Source organism: Lynx canadensis, chromosome A2 (genome assembly GCF_007474595.2).
Source record: "Lynx canadensis isolate LIC74 chromosome A2, mLynCan4.pri.v2, whole genome shotgun sequence".
NCBI classification, from domain to species: domain Eukaryota; kingdom Metazoa; phylum Chordata; class Mammalia; order Carnivora; family Felidae; genus Lynx; species Lynx canadensis.
The window spans coordinates 69727897-69747727 of NC_044304.2; the positions used below are offsets into that span (position 1 = coordinate 69727897).

The following is a 19831-nucleotide window of genomic DNA, read 5'->3' on the forward strand; positions in this document are numbered from 1 at the left end:
AATAAAGGAGATAAAACCAGGCAATATCTTAGAAAGCTATGGTTTAAAGGTGGCTAAGAATTTGGGCTTTGTTCCTGATGTTTTTAGGCAGGGAAGTGAAAGAAAATCTCAGTAATTTAGAAAGACGTGAGACCTTGATGAGAGAAGAGACTGAAAAAAGATAGAAATCTATCTACATATTCAATGCAATCCCTATCAAAATTCCAAGGGCATTTTCCCCAGAAATAGAAAAAACAAATCCTAAAATGGTATGAGCATAAAAATACATACATTGACCAACAGAACAGAATAGAGAGTCCAGATGTAAACCCTTCCATACATCATCAGTGAACATTCGACAAGGAGGCCAACAGTCAATGGGGAAAGAACAGTCTCTTCAACAAATGGTGCTGGGAAAACTGGAAAAATGCATACAAGACAATAAAACCAGACCTGTCTCACACCACTCACAAAAATTAACTTGGAATGGATCAAACACTTACAACACCTGATATGCCAAAAATCCTAGAAGAAAATATAGGGAAGAAGCACCTCGACACTGGTCTTGACAAAGATTTTTTTGGATATGACACCAAAAGCACAAACAACAAAAGCAAACATCAGTAAAAGGGCTCTATACTGCATCAAACTAAAAAGCTACACACAGTAAAAGAAACAATCAACAAAATGAAAGGCAATGTATGGAATGGGAGAAAATATGTGTAAACCACTTCTCAGATGAGGGGTGAATGTCCAAAATATACAAGGAACTTGTACAACTCAATGGGGGAAAATAACAATAATAATAATCCAATTAAAAACGGGCAGGGGCGTCTGAGTGGTTCAGTTGGTTAAGAGTCTAACTTCGGCTCAGGTCATGACCTCATGATTCATGGGTTTGAGCCCCATGTCGTGCTCTGTGCTGACAGCTTAGAGCCTGGAGCCTGTTTCGGATTCTGTGTCTCCCTCTCTCTCTCTCTCTGCCCCTCCCCTGTTCACGCTCTGTCTCTCTCGCTCTCAAAAATAAACAAACATTAACTAAATAAAATTAAAATAAAATAAAATAAAATAAAATAAAATAAAATAAAATAAAATAAAATAAAAATGGGCAGAAATGAACAGTTTCCCAAAGAAGATAAACAAATGGCCAACAAGTACATGAAAAGGTGCTCAACGTTACTCATCATCAAGGAAATGCAAATCAAAACCATACACAGGTATCACCTCACACCTGTTAAAATGGCTACCAGCAAAAAGATAAGAGACAATTAGTGTCAGTGAGGACACAGAACCCTGTGCATTGCTGGGATTAGACATCGGTCCAGCCATTATGGAAAACAGTATGAAGAATCCTCAGAAAATTAAAAATAAAATTACAACACATGATCCAGGAATCCTACTTGTGGTTAAGTATGCAAAGGAAATGAAACATGATCTCGAAGAGGCATCTGCCCTCCCATGTTCACTGAAGCATTATTCACAATAGCTAAGATCTAGAAGCAATCCTAATGACCATCAACAGATTAATACATAAAGAAGATGCAGTGTATACATAGTGAAATATAGCTCACCCCAAAGAAAGAGGGAAGTTCTGCCATTTTCAACAACATGGATGTACCTTGAGGGCATTATGGTAAGTGAAATAAGTCAGAGAAAGACAAATAGCATATGATCTCTTATTTGTGGAATCCAGAAAGCCAAATTCATCACAAGAGAGTAGAATGGTGGCTGCCAGAGTCTGTGGGTGGGGGAAATGAGGTATGAGTCAAAGAGTAAAAATTTCCAGTCATCATATGAATAAGTTCTGGGGATGTCATGAACAGCACAGTGATTATAGTTAACAATACTACATTATATGCTTGAAAGTTGCTAAGAGAGTCAATTTAAGTGTTCTCACCACAAAAAAGAAATAGCGATTATGGGACATAACGGAGGTGTTCATGAAAGCTATGGTGGTAATCATTTTGCAATATGTAAGTATATCAAATCACATTGTACACCTTACGTTTATACCATGTTATATGTCAATTATATCTCACTAAAGCTGGCTAAAAAAGAAAGTATATGCAATGGTTCAGAAGAGCATTAACACAGGTATGGATTCACATGAAGGCAGTGGGAACAGAGATCACAGGCAAGACTAGTGGGTATGGCTGGAGTTTTCAAGTGGCTGTGGGATTAAGTGACATTAATTTATGGAAAGGGCAGAGGACAATGTCTAGGCTATAGTAAATTCTCAGTGTTACTATTACTATGTTTTATATTGAGCCTCAGTGTTCTAATAATTGAGTGACTTTACTTTCCAATGTTTAGAGCCCCCACACATGAGAGGATCCAAACCAGGAGACCCACCACACTAAAGACAAGAACAAGGCTTATCTCTGTATTCTCTGTCAATACAAAACACCTTCCAAATATGGAGTGAATAAGGAAATGAATAAAGGAACAAACAAACAAACAAGTAAATACAAGAACAGCAATGACCTCCAACTCCCAACCTGTAAAAAAAACAAGAAATGGCTCCTCAGCTGATCTACAGAACACTTTGAGAAAGATTCGTTTTCAAGGAAGAACACATAGGAAGACGTCCCATATCTTGCATACGGAGCAGAATCAAGGAACTGGGCTTCCCAAGGAATATCCACTGTTCTAAGAATCTAAATATTTTACCTCCGTGCCATCCCATAACCATTTTTATTCAAGCTGACAACTCTGTAATTAAAGTCCTTAGGCTGCTGCTTGATTTTTCCAAGTGGGGCTTTGTCTTTTTGCAGCTGCAGAGGCTTTCTGACAGAAGCCCTGGGCATTGAGGACTCCTGCTTGTCAACATGTCCCCATTCACAGGTGGGCAACCTTCCTCCTCCTATATTTGTCTCTTCAAGATCAGAAACTCACCCCAAAATGGCAGGTAATAAAAAGGTACCTATTGGCCAATTAACAAATAACACTCTTTGCTACTATTATTATTTCCTGTCCAATCTCCCTATACACTAAAATATATAGTGTTTCTGCTATGATTACATATGTTACTGAAAATTATCATGTTTTATAAAATTCAATACCAAAAATAACAGAGTTTGGGGAAAAAATGGTTTGGGGTATTCCTCTCAAAACCTATGGAACTCCAAAATACAATAAAAATAATAACTGATAACCTTGAGAGTTATTCTGACCATGTAGGCAGGTAGCTCAGCATAGTACGTGGCTAACTCAGCAGACATTTAAAAAAACCCTTAAAAACAACAGGGTAAAAGACAACAATGCTTTAATTAAAATAACACCAGCAGGCACCCAGGGCATAGGAAGAAACATATCCTGCTTGAAGCCAAGAGCCATGAAAGGCTGACTGTACCTGTCTGGGGGGAGACAGGCCAGGTGATCTTTGTATTCATTGTCAACACACACACACACACGTACATGCACACATAGTCCAGCAGCTGAGCTAAGGACTTTTTCCCTATCCAGCTCAAGTTCAAAATTCTACTCCCACTGCTCCCTTTACCTCGGAAAATTTGTCTAAACCAACATGACTCTGGCCCTGCTCAGACACCTTGCCCCTCTTGTCCAATCATGTATGAGCCCACATGCATCACAGAACAAAGCACATGGTATTTCATGCTGTCTTCAAAGTAAGTGGTTGGAGCAGGCCGAATGTCCTTAGGGAAGTCACCTGCACAATCATGAGCAGAGGCATGTGAAACCAAGGGTGAAGACCTCCCCAAACTGACTGTTCCCCATCCTATAAGCTGTCCTATTATCTATTAAAGAAATAATTCCCAGAGAAAGATGTGACCACAAGATCAAACCAACAGAAAAATGCAAATACTTACATATAATATGTTGGATAGAGTCCTTCAAAATACCAGCAATGTTTTTTGGCCTCTGTACACTGAAAATAGAAGGAAGAAAACCTTTGTGAGTGGAAAGTCATCTGCATATTGTTAAGACGACCGGACAAAAAGACACAAGGAAAGGTAAATTGATACATGTTGAAGTGTAGAAAGCAGAGGGTTGGGGGAGACCCTGCATCAGAGGGAGATCCACCCTCCACAATGACTTTTTATTTCTTTATATTTCTTAAAAGGGAAGAAGAAAACATAGGAAAACATCTCTTTGCCTGTAATTTTTCTAGCTTTCAATTTCCCTACATACATGGGCATGACCAATTCATTAAAAAGTAAACTAAAGACAATCTGTTTTTAAAAATTCACACAGTACGGGGGCACCTGGGTGGCTCAGTTAGTTAAGTGCCCAACTCCTGGTTTTGGCTCAGGTCATGATCTCACGGTTTTGTGGTTTCAAGCCCCACATCAGCACAGAGCCTGCTTGAGAGTCTCTCTCTCCCTCTCTCTCTCTGCTCTCCCCTTCACTGTCTGTCTCTCTCAAAATAAATAAATAAACTTAACAAAATTAAAAAATTCACATATTATGATACTCTAAATATCTAAAATATGCTAAAAATAAAATATTACAATTATTTCCATTTCCCCCCAACTTTCGTGTTTGAAAGGTATTTCCCACAGTTTTGACCTTTCCAGATCTTTCTATTTCAGAATATTCCAAAAGGCATATTCAAATCATGGCTCCTCCCATGGGGATCCACATCTGGCAGACTGTGTAAAGCAGGATTCACTTGCCAGTGTCAGTACTGCCCCCTGCCCTCATTTCCAGGGATGAGAAACAGGGAGGGTGATGAGGAAAGACACTAAGAGCTTCCCGAGTGCTTTCCAAGGAAGTGTCACACTTGACGTTATGGGGGGCACAGCAGGTGCAAATGCTGCCCTGGTGGACAGACTGCCTCACACGCCTCCAACAAGTGAGAGCAAGCCGACGGCACCAAGTGCTCAGTGAGAGCTCCAAGCAGAAACGCTGTCCTGGACCTAAACAAGATATTTCTAAAATTCTTCGGCTTGTTCTACCATTTTTTTTTTTAATTCACAACTTCCTACATTCATGATCCAATTCATTGGACCCTATGTATAAACAATACCTCCCAAATACTAGTGCAAAGCTACCAGTGGGAACACAGGGAAAGGCGTCACGAAAACAAAGCTTTCTTTGGGCAAGGCAGGGTCTGTCTCACCCAACTCCCCAGCCTGACCCCGCCATCTGCCCTCTGCCTTGCCCAGTGCTAGCAGGTGTATGGCGATGCCTTCCCGCAACAGTCTTCCCGAATAGCTCTCAAGACGTTTCAGAAATAGACCCTGACTCTAGAGTGGAGAGGCGAAAGCAAATATTATGTGTTACACTGGCTAAATCAGATGGGTTATGAAAACAGCGTGAAACACTGGGGGTGAGGGGGGGTGGTTTAAATGTGCTTTAGGACACCCAGAAGCACACTCGGGCAGCCCAAAGTGACCCAGCTGTATGAATGGAAAATGAGTTTAATTTAGACTCTGTCAGTTCCTGTCCAGTTCAGGAAAGGAAATTCAGACAGCTAAAGAAATTAATTTATTTTGTCAAGAAAGAGAAATTTCAAGTGTCTACCCTAAACTACAATTTATTTCACTAGAGTCCTCTATTATAAGCTGAGCAACCAGGTCGTTCTTCCAGGTGGCATGTTAAATGTTCCTTCTTTATTCTCCATCACTATTGGAGACAGGCACACTTTCTTAGAACTTGACACTCAGCTCTCCCCATACCGCCCCATGACTACAGGGTGGCAGAGAGAGATCCAGACCAAGACATCAGGATCCTGCTCCCAGCTCTGTCTCTAAGCCTGACAGACTCTGTGAAAGGAGGCTCTCTCTGCCCTCGACACTCAGCTGCCCGTGTGGTGGGGCATGTGACATGCACAGATGTGTGTATGGGACCTATGGCGGTACGTGTGAAACTTCGGAACTACGACAGGGTATCGAAAAGCACCAAACTGTTACGTACAGAACAGCTCCCAGGCACTATCAGACATGACGATTGGGAAGGAAATCTAGCAGTGTCTGGGAAACGAATATATTTCTCTTTAACCACTGACTATCTCTCCACAAATATGAAACATAATATGCAATGGTTTATTGATCATGGCATTATTTCTAATAGCAAAATCTCGGCAATGACACAGATACTCACAGCAGGCTGGTAAAATACACGACGAGGAATGTACACAATGTGGCCAACAAGACGTCTCTTGTTCCGAGGTCTCTCGGAAACAGTATGAAATGGTTTCTAAGATGCAGTGTTACTCAAAAGACAATGGGCAAAAGTGCGCATCCACTATGCTCCTTGTTACGGAAAAGGAAAATTCTACATTTGGTTAATTTCTTACTAAACGAATTACAGGAAAGGTATAGTAAAAACTAATGAGAACGCTTACCCCATGGGGGCTGCGTTAGGAGATGGGAGAGAGAGCGATGGCACATTTCTCTGTGTATACTTTTTTATTCACAGTTTGACTTTGGAATCATGTAAAATTCTTTCATGTTGAGAAAAATAAAGTTAAGTTAAAAGGAATTTGTAAAGAATCTACTCTTCTCAGACCACAAAATTCGACTAAGGACTATCATGCCACTGCACGCACACATCACTTTTTGCAGGAAGGAAGCAGACACAGCAAACAGCTGGGAAGTTAGAAGAGCTTCACAAGAAACTTGTGAGGAGAACACACTCCTCTTCACACCCTCCCAATGCCCTCAGATGTTAGGACACTATTTCCATCCCATTCTCCCTCTGATCTCAAAATGTTATTTCTGGTGTTTTTGCTGAGATCTTCAGTAACCTCACTGGGGCCTCCTTGGTCATTACTTTTGTTCACAGTTATTTGCTAATCACCTTTTTACCATTTTTCATTAAGCTAGTCAAATAAAACCTAGTTTGAAAAGTATCAACCTCCATTTGTTCCTTTAGAAAACATTCTCTTCAGAAAATGTTATTGTGGGGGCACCTGGGTGGCTCAGTCGGTTAAGCAACTGACTCTTGATTTCAGCACACATCATCATCTCACAGTTCCCGAAATTGAGTCCTGTGTTGGGCTCCGTGCTGACAGTGTGGGGCCTGCTTGGGATTCTCTCTCTCTCTCTTTCTGCCCTCCCTTGCTTGTGCACATTCATTCTCTCTCTCTCTCTCTCTCTCTCTCTCTCTCAAAATAAATAAAAATAATCTTTACCAAACAGAACAATTTGTGGCCACATTTCCTGAAGCAGAAGAGATAAACACTTTTGAAGCTGAGCTATTTACCATTAAAACATAGTTTCATTTACCGCTACTTGAAGCTTGTTTAAGCTTTTGACATTTGCAAATATCCAGGTAACTTCTTCATTATTTTTGGTAGCTGGACTTTTACAACAGCTCTCTTGTATAAGAAATGTTATATAATAATACACACAGATAATACTTCCCTACGTTAGAATGGGGTATTATTCCTTTTTACAGCTGGATAATTGGAAGAACACAGAATGACATATTTCATGAGTCAGCTGAAAACACTGAATGAGGACTAAGAAGTTCTGGGAATTTTCATCATCGAGTCTTTCCTTCACTAAATGCTTGTTAACTGAATCCCAGGTGTCAAAGTCAGCTTGCACACCAATCCAAGAGCTTCATGGTAGGACTGAAGATCAGGTACCGTAGGGCCGGAGGTGGAAAGGAAGATCCCTGCTAGAAACCACCCAGGATTGAGAGCCGGTTCCGCCAAGTGAAAGTCGACCAACAAAGGCTCTCAGAAGTGATTTCGTGAGCAAATGGATGGGTGGTATGGGGAGAGGCAGAAGGAAGGCATTTGTGTTAGGGTCTACTAGGAAAACACACCCGCATCAAGGGGTAAGGGTGGATTCATCCCACCGAAGAAAGATGAATCAGAACATAGCTGGGTTCTCAAGCTGACTGCCACTTATCAGCCATGGTGCCAGTCAGTCTGCACCTCAGCTGTCTTATTTCTAAAACAGGATCGTCTGTCTTCCCTGCTGAATTTATAAGATGGCTTTATGAAGTCATTGAGATTGAATGCATCAAAATGCCTGACCAGATCAGCGTATAGTCCACTGAATCTCACACCCAGCCAGGAAATCCATCTCTAAATGTGTGCCCTGAAACAAGCTTTCCTACTTCTCTGCAACACATGACTCACTTTACTATGATCATCCAAGTAGAAGCAATGCTTTCAAACCTTCTGAGAACAAAGATTCTAAGTATGTAATATCTGACATTTGCACACTATTTAGTTTTCCAAAATCTCTCTAAAGGAAACAAACCCCGCCCTAAAACAAGTTTTAACTATATCAACTAGGGGAAAAAAACCACTGTCCACCCAAAATGTAGGCCTACTCATTCTACAAAGGTACTATCATGGCTTCTTAGGGATTGACCATCTACTGAAACAGAAACTATATTTGTTAGGAGAGGTCTTGTCAGCTCCTCTCTGCTACCATCTGGACATCTTCAACAGCCAGGGTTCTCTACCAGGCTCTGGGCAAATGGTAGGCCCTCAATGCACTCATAATATAATACTCCTCCCATGTGTATAATGAAAGTAATAAGCATAGCCATCTCTTTTTCAAAGATATCATAAATAATAGCAACATTCACAAAGCAGAATATGCAGGATTGTGAGAAAACATCTACCATAAGGAGCAAGTGAAGGGTAATCTAAGGTTTAAACTGGAAAGGTCTGTAGGACATCTGCAGTCAGGGAAGAACCCCAGTGCTCTATTATTCAAGGACTAGGATGTCCATAAATGTAGTTGAGCCCTCCTAAATATAGTCATCCATATTTAGCCAGGATCTAAATAAGCCCAAAGAACATATCCTTTGCTAATCCCCAACAGCAATCCTCACACTGACATAAATTATTCTGAATCTATCTGTGCTGAAAATAGGAGGTCCCAGATGCCACCGTTTAATAAAATGGTACAACCTTCTCCTACTCCAACTTAACAGAAGTGTTGCACCACAACAGCACACAGTCGACTCTGACAGAATGAAGCTGCCTGTGACTTTGGGACACACAGGAGTGAGGACTCGAGTGCCTAAAGGATTCAGAACACTGGATTTTATCTAAATCCCACCCTTTCTCCTTTTGCTCAAAGGGGGATGGAGTTGGATCTTTAAATGAATAGCCAACTGGAAAAGTAGTGCTTCACTAACAGAACTGATCCCACTGACACCTGGAAAGGATTTTTTTTTTTAAACTTATTTCACCAACCTGTCCAGGACCAGTAAGTCCTCAACTTTCTTCAACATGGTGGGAAGACCCTGGGAAAATCAGTTTGAGGACTCTCTGTCAAAGGGGAAAGATGCCCGGCTGCACCTCGGTGCTCCTTTCACATTCGTCAAAAGCTGAACTGGAAACACACACCACCGGATGCAGGCTGCATTCTGTTCCAGCCCAATTAGAGTGGGCATTTACACTCAGCACAGACTCTGAACAAAGAGAGCCTCTTGGATGCTGGCAGGGCTGATGCTCAGGACCAGGGACAGAGAGAGAGGGCAGCAGGAGGCCTTGTGGAAGTCAGAGCAAGAATTTATGGAGGGAGTAACAGCTAATTATATCAAGGTCTCTGAATTTCAAACAATAAATAGGAGTCAGCATGCCTCAAATTCTTGTACTGGAATTTTAATCAACTTCCTAAGTGCTAATTACTTAATCCTTGGGCTTATGGATATTCTCTTTTTCAGGAACATCTTGCCTCCAAGGAACCTTGATTTTTTTTTTTTTAAATAAAAGTATGAGGCTTCTCACAAGCAACATTTATTAAAGGAAAGAAAGCAGAGAAACTCTTTAAATAACAGAAATAAAAGATCGTCTGATGTCTTACAGAAGAAACCAATCAGCCAGCAAATAACTATTAGATATATAACACTGTCTATTACTATCTTGAAGATTCTGGGGACATGTAGACTATAAGACACAAATTAGGCCCAGCTACATATCCCTTGGAAAATTCTGTGGACTCTCATAACTTATTCCGAAGAAAGCTTCCTTGTTAGCTTTATCTGCCTTAGTTTTTCATGAAGGAATGGTAGGGGAACTCAGTCAAGGTCCTTAATTCAAGTAGGTAAAAATCCTCATGTCCAGGAAATGAAAATTAATCAATAACCAAAATTAAAAGGCAAACAATAAGGTATGAAAATATAATAAACTTAGTATCTTTAAATAAAAAGCTTACATAATAAAAGATAAAAATTCCAATAGGAAAAATAAATAAAAGTAATAGATATGGAAATTCTTCAAAGAAGAAACAAAAACAGTCAATAAAGCTATTTTCTGAGACAAAATTCATTAGTAATCAAATAAGTATAAATTATAATGATGTGGTTTTAGCTACCAAATTGTTTAATAAAAAAAAAACAGTACCAACTACTGATGAGGACAAGAGAGTAAAGACATATCACATAATAGTGTTGGGAATATAATGTCTCACATGACAATTTTCAATATATATCAAAAAACCCTTTGAAATGTACGTTTGGTTAACAAAATTATAATACATCCAAAAGATATATTAGTAGGCATATACTATCAGATACCAGAAAAATATACAATTGTATGGGAGCATTTTGCTAAGAAAAATAAAGCCAATAAAGAGCATATCTAGGACAGCATATACTTGCTGCACATCATAGGACAGAGAAAACAATATGTAAAGATATATGCCAAAATAATGACAATAAATTACCTTTCTGGTGGCATTAGAGATGATTTTTTTTCCATTGTTCATCTTGGTAATCAAGTTTCTAAGCTTTCTGTATGGAACATTCTGTTTTTAAATTTGTTAAATTGTACTTGAAAAAGAAGATCACTTACTGTCCAATAAAGAAGTGCAGAGTAGACATAAAGAGATATTTAAAATGAGGAAACATAATTGGCTAACAAAAGTGAACATCATCCTACCATAAATTAAATAAGATGTAAGAGATGAACAAAATTTGTGAAAAATAATATACAAGGCTAGAAAGAGTGTACTGAAACAGCAATTAAAACTGTATTTCTAAGAAGTTTAACATCATGAAAAAAATTCTCATTTTATGCAGTCATTTTAAAATACATTACATAATTTTAACAATGTAAAAACAAATCTGTGTTTATAGGAAAAATGGGACAATATAAGCCTAACTCTATAGTGTATTTTGGGAAGTGCGATTTCCTTTGGGCTGCTTTGCAAATCTCCCTCTAACTGAGCCTGAAATTCTCGTAACAATATTATCAGAAGCTGTTGTAGCAAGATGCAGGTGGCACATGAGTCCTAAATTAGCGTCAAAGGTGGGATCCGCTGAAAGACTCACAACACTTGGGTACACAGGCATTCCTACTCATGCCATTTGAACATGAGAGTTCTGAGAAACACGCTTTTTTTTTAAGTTTATGTATTTATTTTGAGAGAGAGAGAGAGAGTGAGAGCAGGGAAGAGAAAGAGAGAATCCTAAGCAGGCTCCACACTGTCAGCACAGAGCCTGACGCAGGGTTCAAACTCATGAACCGTGAGATCATAACCTGAGCTGAAACCAAGAGTAGGATGCTTAACTGACTGAACCATCCAGGCTGCACGACCATGCTATTTTTTAAAACAATTATCAACATAAAGTATAATTTATGAGACAGTCATGTGATCCAGGTTCTAGCTCAATATGAGGTTTAATTCATATGCCATTTGGAAAACCTACCCTCTTGTGTTTCTCCATTACTCTCACACGACTACCATACTCACGCCACTTCTGATACCAGATGTGTGGGGGTTTTCCCCACACCACCCGGTAATTTGGTGACACTACCTGGGTGTCCTACAATAGTAACTCAGCTCTGACCCTATGTACCAGGAGATAGCATTAGATCCCACAGGTTAAGGGCTCAGTCCTGCAAGAGTGCCCTGACCCCCTTCAAGCACCAGTTGTCACTTAGGCTTCTGATCTACCGGCTCTGGATCAGAGGTTCCCACGACCTCCTGCTGAGGTTCCATTAATCTGCTATGATGGCCCATAGAAGTCGGAGAAACACCTGACTCACTAGATCACTGTTAGTATAAAAAGATAGAACTCAGGAACAGCCAGATGGACAAGATGCATAGGGCAGGATAAAAGGACGGGGTATGAAGCTTCTACGCCCTCTCTAAATGCATCGCTCTCCCTCAAATCTCTATGTGTCCACCCACCTCAAGTTCTCTGAACCCAGTCCTTTCGGGGTTTTATGGAGTCTTCATCACATACGCATTATTGATTAAATCATTGGCCATTAGCAAATCATTTAGCCTCCAACCTCTCTCCCCTCGCTGAGGATCAGAGGAGGGACTGAAAGTTCCAACCCTTTAACCACATGGTTGGTTCTGTGGGCAACAAGACCCCCATGCTTAGGTGCCTCCCAAACGTCAAGTATTAATATAACAACAGACACCTTTACTGGGATGAAAACCAAGTATGTATTTCTTAATATAAATCACAGTACTGCAAACATAAAAGTCACCCATTTTCAATGCACAGTTTGGTGAGATTTTAGAAATTTTTATACTTTGTGCATTCAATAGCACAATCCAGTTTTAGAACCTTTCCATCACCCCAGAATGTTCTCTCTTGTCCTTTTGCAGTCAGTTCTAGCTCCTGCCCCAGCCCTGGGCAACGCTGATCAGCCTTCTAGTTTTCTCTTGCCTTTTCTACAAGGTTCAGTTAGTTACATGAAACGATAAAACTTACAGTCTTTTATGTCTGGATTCTGTCCATCTGTGTTTGTTGCTGTCAGCAGCTCACTCATGTTTAGTGCTGAGTACTATTCCACTGAATGGACACACCACACTTTGTTTATCTATTTATCTGTGTTGTTTCCTTGTTCGGGCTATTATGAACAAGCCTGCTATGAACGTTCGCATGAAGATCTTCGTGCGGACATATGTCTTCATTTCCTGGGTAGATACTTAGGAGGGGAATTGCTGGGCTATATGGTGACTCAATGTTTAATTTCTTAAAGAATCTCCACACTGTCTTCCAAAGCAGCTGCACTATCTTACATTCCTGCGTGCAGTGTGAGGGCTCCAGTTTCTCCACATCCTCACCAACGTGACTACTATTTCTGATCTCAGCCCTCTGACACTGTACTGGTATCCCGCTGTGGTTTTAACTGGAATTTCCCTAGCAACTAATGAGGCAGAGCATCTCTTCACGCTAGCTCAATTCTAAGGTGAAAATAGTAGCTGCCATTGATGCAATGCCTCTTATCCTCCAGGTACTCTGCAGGTAAAACCTCACTTAACAGCATGACAACCCTGAGAGTTAGGCAGTAGAGGTACTTAGAAGCAAGTAAATGAAGGTCTCTGAGAGGTGAATTAACTTGGCCAAGGCAACACAGGAAACAAGCGGAGAGTTGCGGTCTGAATAAAGCCGGTGGGTTTCTAAAATCTGTGTGTTTTCTCTGACAGTGGACAGATGTCGCACTTTCCTGTGTCACGATAATTCATAATCCCATTCTTTGCTCTGTCTGTCGCGTCTCCCACAGGGAGCCAGAATGAGATTTATTTTAGGCATCGTCTCATTGCCTAGGAGAAACGAAAATGATGCCTGAAACCGCATGAAAGACCTCATTCCATCCTCCCAAAATAAACCTTACTAGAAATCATACCTTGGAGCACCCCTCCTCTCTCAGCACTATCATTTACTGCATCTCCAAGAGCAAAAAAGACAAGGGTGCTTAGCAGCTTTGCCAAGACTTGGCCAACCTGCCTCAGACAATCCCAAACCAAAGGAGCCCAAAGCCTACCTGCAGGCAAACTAATCTCTTTTCCACTCAGAAAGTGTTCTTAGCTGCTAAAAACACTCAGAGCTGCAACTTTATAGCACAGAGTGAATTCACAGGTGCCAGCCAAAAAAGTTTATGTGACAAATTTTGCAAATGCCACCAAACATCATTCATTCAAAAACTGATGACTGGGAGATTTCATTAGAATGATCTGAAAGCAGTGATAACAGGTGGAAATAGTAGAGCTACTGTTACTTGCCGGCAACAAATTAATAATCAACCTTTGTTATGGGCCAAAGGCTAAAAAAGGAAGCACTGAATAGACATGAAGCCTTTAGATACTCTCCCCAAGGGCCCCAAGGGCCTAATCCAGGGAAGTCACCCCCTTCAACAATGTGCCTACAGAGTACAAGAACGACCTTATGAAAAAGTCAGCAGATCAGCTCAGCAACCACCTGATCTATCACTGGTGCACCCTGCTTGTATGATACATATCACAGGAAGTGACTACATCCCACAGCGCCGCCCAAATGGATAACAGACATTTACTGTTACATTACGTCGGAACTAAATCTTTGTTTGCCAACAGATCCAAAAGCTAACCACCAGACTGGTGAGAAAATACCAACTTCTTCTCTGTTGTCGACAGAAATGCCTGCAAAGATTCATAAGCACAGCACTTCAAGAGCAAAATGCCAAAAAGTAAATAAGGACTTCCTAAGATGGGCTGTGTACTAGCCTCCCTATTTGGCTTATATTTTAGAGGGAAAGTGCGTTGGATTGTCTGCTGACATATAGATTGCTCTAAGTCTGGATTTGGACTGTAAGGAAGAAGCTCTTAAAAAAGAGCTGAGAGGGGCGCCTGGGTGGCGCAGTCGGTTAAGCGTCCGACTTCAGCCAGGTCATGATCTCGCGGTCCGGGAGTTCGAGCCCCGCGTCAGGCTCTGGGCTGATGGCTCAGAGCCTGGAGCCTGTTTCCGATTCTGTGTCTCCCTCTCTCTCTGCCCCTCGCCCGTTCATGCTCTGTCTCTCTCTGTCCCAAAAATAAATAAACGTTGAAAAAAAAAAATTAAAAAAAAAAAAAAAGAGCTGAGATTTGGCTAAACACAACGAGAGGCTGAACAATGTTGGGATCATCCACATTCAGAAGGTGGTACGACATATGCCTCCTCTCATGCCAAGCACCTTTGTCCCCAGAAAGGTGCATACTGTTAACAGTTCCCTGGGTCTTCACAATTGACCAGTGCAGGCCCACAATGACTCCCTAGCACCCACCCCAACATCAGCTAACTGCCACTCTCCATCAGATCTCCACTTAAAGATGAATTTCTTCCTGGGCGCCTGGGTGGCTCAGTCGGTTGAGCGTCCAACTTCGGCTCAGGTCATGATCTCGCAGTTCGTGGGTTCAAGCTCCATGTCGGGCTCTGTGCTGGCAGCTCGGAGCCTGGAGCCTGCTTTGGATTCTGTCTCCCTCTCTCTGCCCCTCCCCCACTTGCACTCTGTCTCTCTCTCTCAAAAAAAAAAAAAAATTAAGAAAAAAAGATGAATTTCTTCCTAAGTCTGAATGCAGAAGGGCAGTCTGCAGGCTTTCTGCAGAAGGGACTCTGCAGGCCACCCCCAAAACAGTCTGACCCTACCATTTACACGTCCTGGGCTTCTCCTTTGTAATTACAGTGAGTTCAGTAGTTCAGTGTTACCTGGGGCTCAGTGTCTCTTATTCTCCTAAACACAAAGGCAGGCACCTATCAGTGTAACTCAGGCTTGCTTCCCTAATGCTACCACATGTACATTATGTGGCATGTACAGGGTGCTTAAATGAAAATCCAATCCTCAAACCCCCCACAGAAATTCACTCTCCCAAAATCCACTCACCAACAATGGGCGAAAAGCTATGCCAAGTGCTGGGTGGAGGCTTGGATCCATCAGGGGAGTAATCTGCCCACACCCTTCACTGCTCTCCTTAGCTCCTCTCCACAAGCCAGTGAGGAGGCCAAGAGGGTCCCACCTGGGAAACTGCAGCTCACAGTGAGCCTGGCAGAACATACAGCGGGACCTCCAGCTCCAGCCTAACTCTGTCACATCCCCTTCCCCGCCAGCTGCCCTCAGACCTCCTGGACTTCGAGACACCTCTCTTCTCCAGCTGATGCGGTGAAGAACTTTCACTGCTAACCTAGGGATTGTGTCTCCCAGGATTCTCTTACTGTACGAGTGCTTCTAGAACGTGAACCGTGGAAAAGTCTATTTCTACAAACCAGAATGGGTAGGTGCTATTCACAAACGCTATCTCTTGTGCAGTCTGCACTTTGCATAGCGACCTGTCTCCCACTTGGAAGTATCTTCTTAAACCCCGCTACCCTGGTCCTCCCATCCACCTCCAAGCCCAAGAAAAATTTAGTCTCCATCCATCCAGCCTCCAAAGTAATGTAAAGATGCAAAGAGTAAGTTCAACACTCTGAAATGGACAATATATTTCGGTCCTTCTCTAACTTAATCCTCAAGTATTTTCTCAAAATTTGAGTGTAAGCTTTTCCTACAAGGCTGCACCCAAACCACATACGATCACTCACACTACAATCCAAATCCAATTCCACAGCCCAGCTAAGAATCACTGTAAACTATGACCTTGCATGGTTTAATGACAAATGTAATAACCTGTCAATGCAAGCCTGCAAAAGAGCATGAGACAGACACTTGTCCAAGAGTTTCACGGGGCACTGTGTGTAACAGCAAAAAGCTAGAAAGTACCTAAATGTCCTTCAAAAGGAGCTGATTAAACAAGTCACGATCATTAAGGAGCACTCTTTAATTTTAAGGGAAATGCAGTGGGTTTATACACGTTGATATAGAAATATCTCTAAGAAGGGGCGCCTGGGTGGAGCAGTCAGTTAAGCGTCCGACTTCAGCCAGGTCACGATCTCGCGGTCCGTGAGTTCGAGCCCCGTGTCAGGCTCTGGGCTGATGGCTCAGAGCCTGGAGCCTGTTTCCGATTCTGTGTCTCCCTCTCTCTCTGCCCCTCCCCCGTTCATGCTCTGTCTCTCTGTCCCAAAAATAAATAAACGTTGAAAAAAAAAATTAAAAAAAAAAAAGAAGTATCTCTAAGAAATATCTCTTAAGAAAAAAAGAAGAAACGAATTGCAGAAGAGCATGTATAATATGATCCGTGTACTTTTAACAAAGTATCTGAGTATACAAATTAGAAAATAAAAATTCATAGGGCTACAAGAGAAACTAAAGATAACTCCCTCTGCAGAGAAGGTCTAGGGTTGGGAGGTAATAGGGTGAAGAGAAGGCCTCACATTCTGCTTCATACCTTTTTTTTAGTTTTTTTAGTTTCTTTTCATTTGGCAGGGGGGTTGAGGCTCTTGGGTTTAATCATTAACCCATGCAAATGAATATGTGATTGTCCCCAGGGTGTTCCCCAAGCTGAGAATGGTTGTACAAAGCAAACACCTAATGAAAAGGGAAAGGTGATGACAGGAAGCAGGAAGTTTTGGCAAAACTGAATTATGCCTAAATTCAGTATGGCGTCCCGGATTAGATCCTGGAGTAGAAAAAAAAAAAAAAAAGGAAATTAGTAGGGAAAATGGTGAAATTCAAATAAAGCCTGAAGATCAATTAATAGTAATATATGTATGTGTCTTATTTTAGCAAATGTAGCACGGCAGTGTAAGATGTTAATTTAAGACGTTAAATTAGTGGAAACTGGGTAAGAGAACACACCGGAACTCTGTATTAGCTTTCCAAGTTTTCTGTGAATCCAAAATTATTCCAAAATTAAAAGCTGACTTAGTTTTCTTTCCCTGATGATGACTGAGCTATCACCTCAGGCCAGTCAGAGTGGCTAAAATGAACAAATCAGGAGACTACAGATGCTGGCGAGGATGTGGAGAAATGGGAACCCTCTTGCACTATTGGTGGGAATGCAAACTGGTGCATCCACTTTGGAAAACAGTGTGGGGGTTCCTCAAAAAATTAAAAATAGAACTACCCTATGACCCAGCAATAGCACTGCTAGGAATTTACCCAAGGGATACAGGAATGCTGATGCATAGGGGCACTTGTACCCCCATGTTTATAGCAGCAATCTCAACAATAGCCAAATTATGGAAAGAGCCCAAATGTCCATCAACTGGCGAATGGATAAAGAAGATGTGGTTTATATATACAATGGAATGCTACGTGGCAATGAGAAAGAATGGAATATGACCTTTTGTAGCAACTTGGATGGAACTGGAAGGTATTATGCTGAGTGAAATAAGTCAGGCAGAGAAAGACAGATACCATGTTTTCACTCATATGAGGATCCTGAGAAACTCAACAGAAGACCAGGGGAGAGGGGAAGGGGGAAAAAAAGTTACAGAGAGGGAAGGAGGCAAACCATAAGAGACTCTTAAGAACTGAGAATAAACTGACGGTTGATGGGGGGGGGGGGTGGCGGAGAGAGGAAAGTGGGTGATGGGCATGGAGGAGGGCACCTGTTGGGAGGAGCACTGGATGTTGTCTGGAAACCAATTTGACAATAAATTATATTAAAAAACTCATTTAAAAATATGCAAACACATTATACTCAAAACAGATATACAAGAACAAAAACCTGAATTAGGGCTCCTGGCTTTGAAATACAGAGAGCAAAGAGGAGTGGTGAAGAGTCTGCAGCAGGATCGAAGGGCCTTGCAGGCCACCTTGTAGGACTTATGGTCTTTTTCCAGAGGCTGAGGGAAGCTAATATTGGGCACTCTCCTCAGCATGCCTCCAGGTCCTGGGGAGATGGGCAGCCTTCAGTGTGGATGAATGGAACAGCTGAGACAACTCAGCATGTGAGCAGCAAAGTGAGAGAAGAGACTCAGCTCTCTTGACCTACATTATGCCAACTGCCCAATGTGGCAGAAGGCCAGGCAGTTCATAATCCCTGGATTTAGCAGCCCCAGGTCAGCTGTAAGGATGTGGGAGGAGCCCACACAACTCCAGGAATTAGTACTGGGTTGGGCATTATTCCATGGCTCTCATCTAATGCCTAGTAACATCCAGGTCAAACCCCATCACATCTCTGAGGCTGTGGAGAAAGACAAAAGAGACTCAAGGGATTGCACAGATAACAGAATCCCAGCAGGACCAAGATCGCCTCCCCCTTGGGCAGGAGCCAGGTGACTTCTGAGTCTCTTTCAAACTATGATGCCACAGAAGTCACTGATGTTAGGCAGGACATTTGGGCTGATTTTATAGTGCAATACTGTTCTTTCCTGACATGTAGGTATAGGAACCTATTATTTCAATTTAAGCCCCTCTATACCAAAAAATCTTGCCAGCTTCTTGGGAGTTACAGAATCATGCAAATTCCAGTAACAGCAAGAAAACAGCTTTACAGAGACCTCTGTACATGCAGAACTAAATATGCCAATCATTCAAGCCCTTACTAGAAATTGAGTTGAGAATGGTCATCGCCACTAGCCACTCAAGGATATGTTTTGTTTAGCCCACAACAGTTTTAACGTAAAGAAACTTTACAGAAAAATCTAGACTTCCAACTTGGAAAAAATCCAAAAACCTGTCAGATGGTACTGAGCACTGCCTACCTCCCTGCACACCTTTTACAGGATGAGGCCTTTGTTAGCTGTCTACACTTCCTGCCACTCCCTAGGAGATGGATCGAGTCAGCCACACATGTTCATTTACCTCCTGGGCCCTGCAGGCATTTGCAATCACTGTCTTCTGCGCACAGAATCCCTTTCTACCAACTTCCCATAAAATCCCACCAGCAGTTTCACATCACAGCTTCTTCCCTTGTCAATACACTTCAACCTTTTTACCAAAATACCCATGATGGTACCCAACAGCATGGACACCAGACTCTTTGAATGCAAGCAGGTGAATAAAGATGTGGTCTCCAATGGAATGCAAATTCTTTTGACATCTCCAGCTTTCTCTTCAATACTCACACCGACTGCATTCTGTTCCATGATATAGCAGTATAACATTTCATGCGTAATGTTTTCAGTTATTTATAAATTCCAGGACAACCTTTCTTCCTCCCTAAAAACTTGAAGTTAAATGGAGGCTCCAGGCAGATATGCTAAGTTGATGCTGTGTCTTCCTTTTCTCCTAGCACATCAGTGTCCTCAGTTTGAGAAGATCGGTTGCCAACTGACTTGACCTCAAAGGCTCAGTCTGTCCCTCAGGACTTCAGGATATCCAGGAGGGTGCCTA

General features: G+C 41.7%; 1 protein-coding gene across 1 annotated transcript in view; it reads right to left on the reverse strand.

The window, feature by feature from the left end:
* VOPP1 (VOPP1 WW domain binding protein) overlaps nucleotides 1–19831 on the reverse strand; it is a 108340-nt gene that overhangs the window by 55491 nt on the left and 33018 nt on the right. Inside the window, exon 2 of the mRNA XM_030307689.2 lies at nucleotides 3810–3868. Within this exon, the coding sequence (XP_030163549.1) occupies nucleotides 3810–3868 (59 nt within the window). The remainder of the gene's footprint in view (nucleotides 1–3809; nucleotides 3869–19831) is intronic.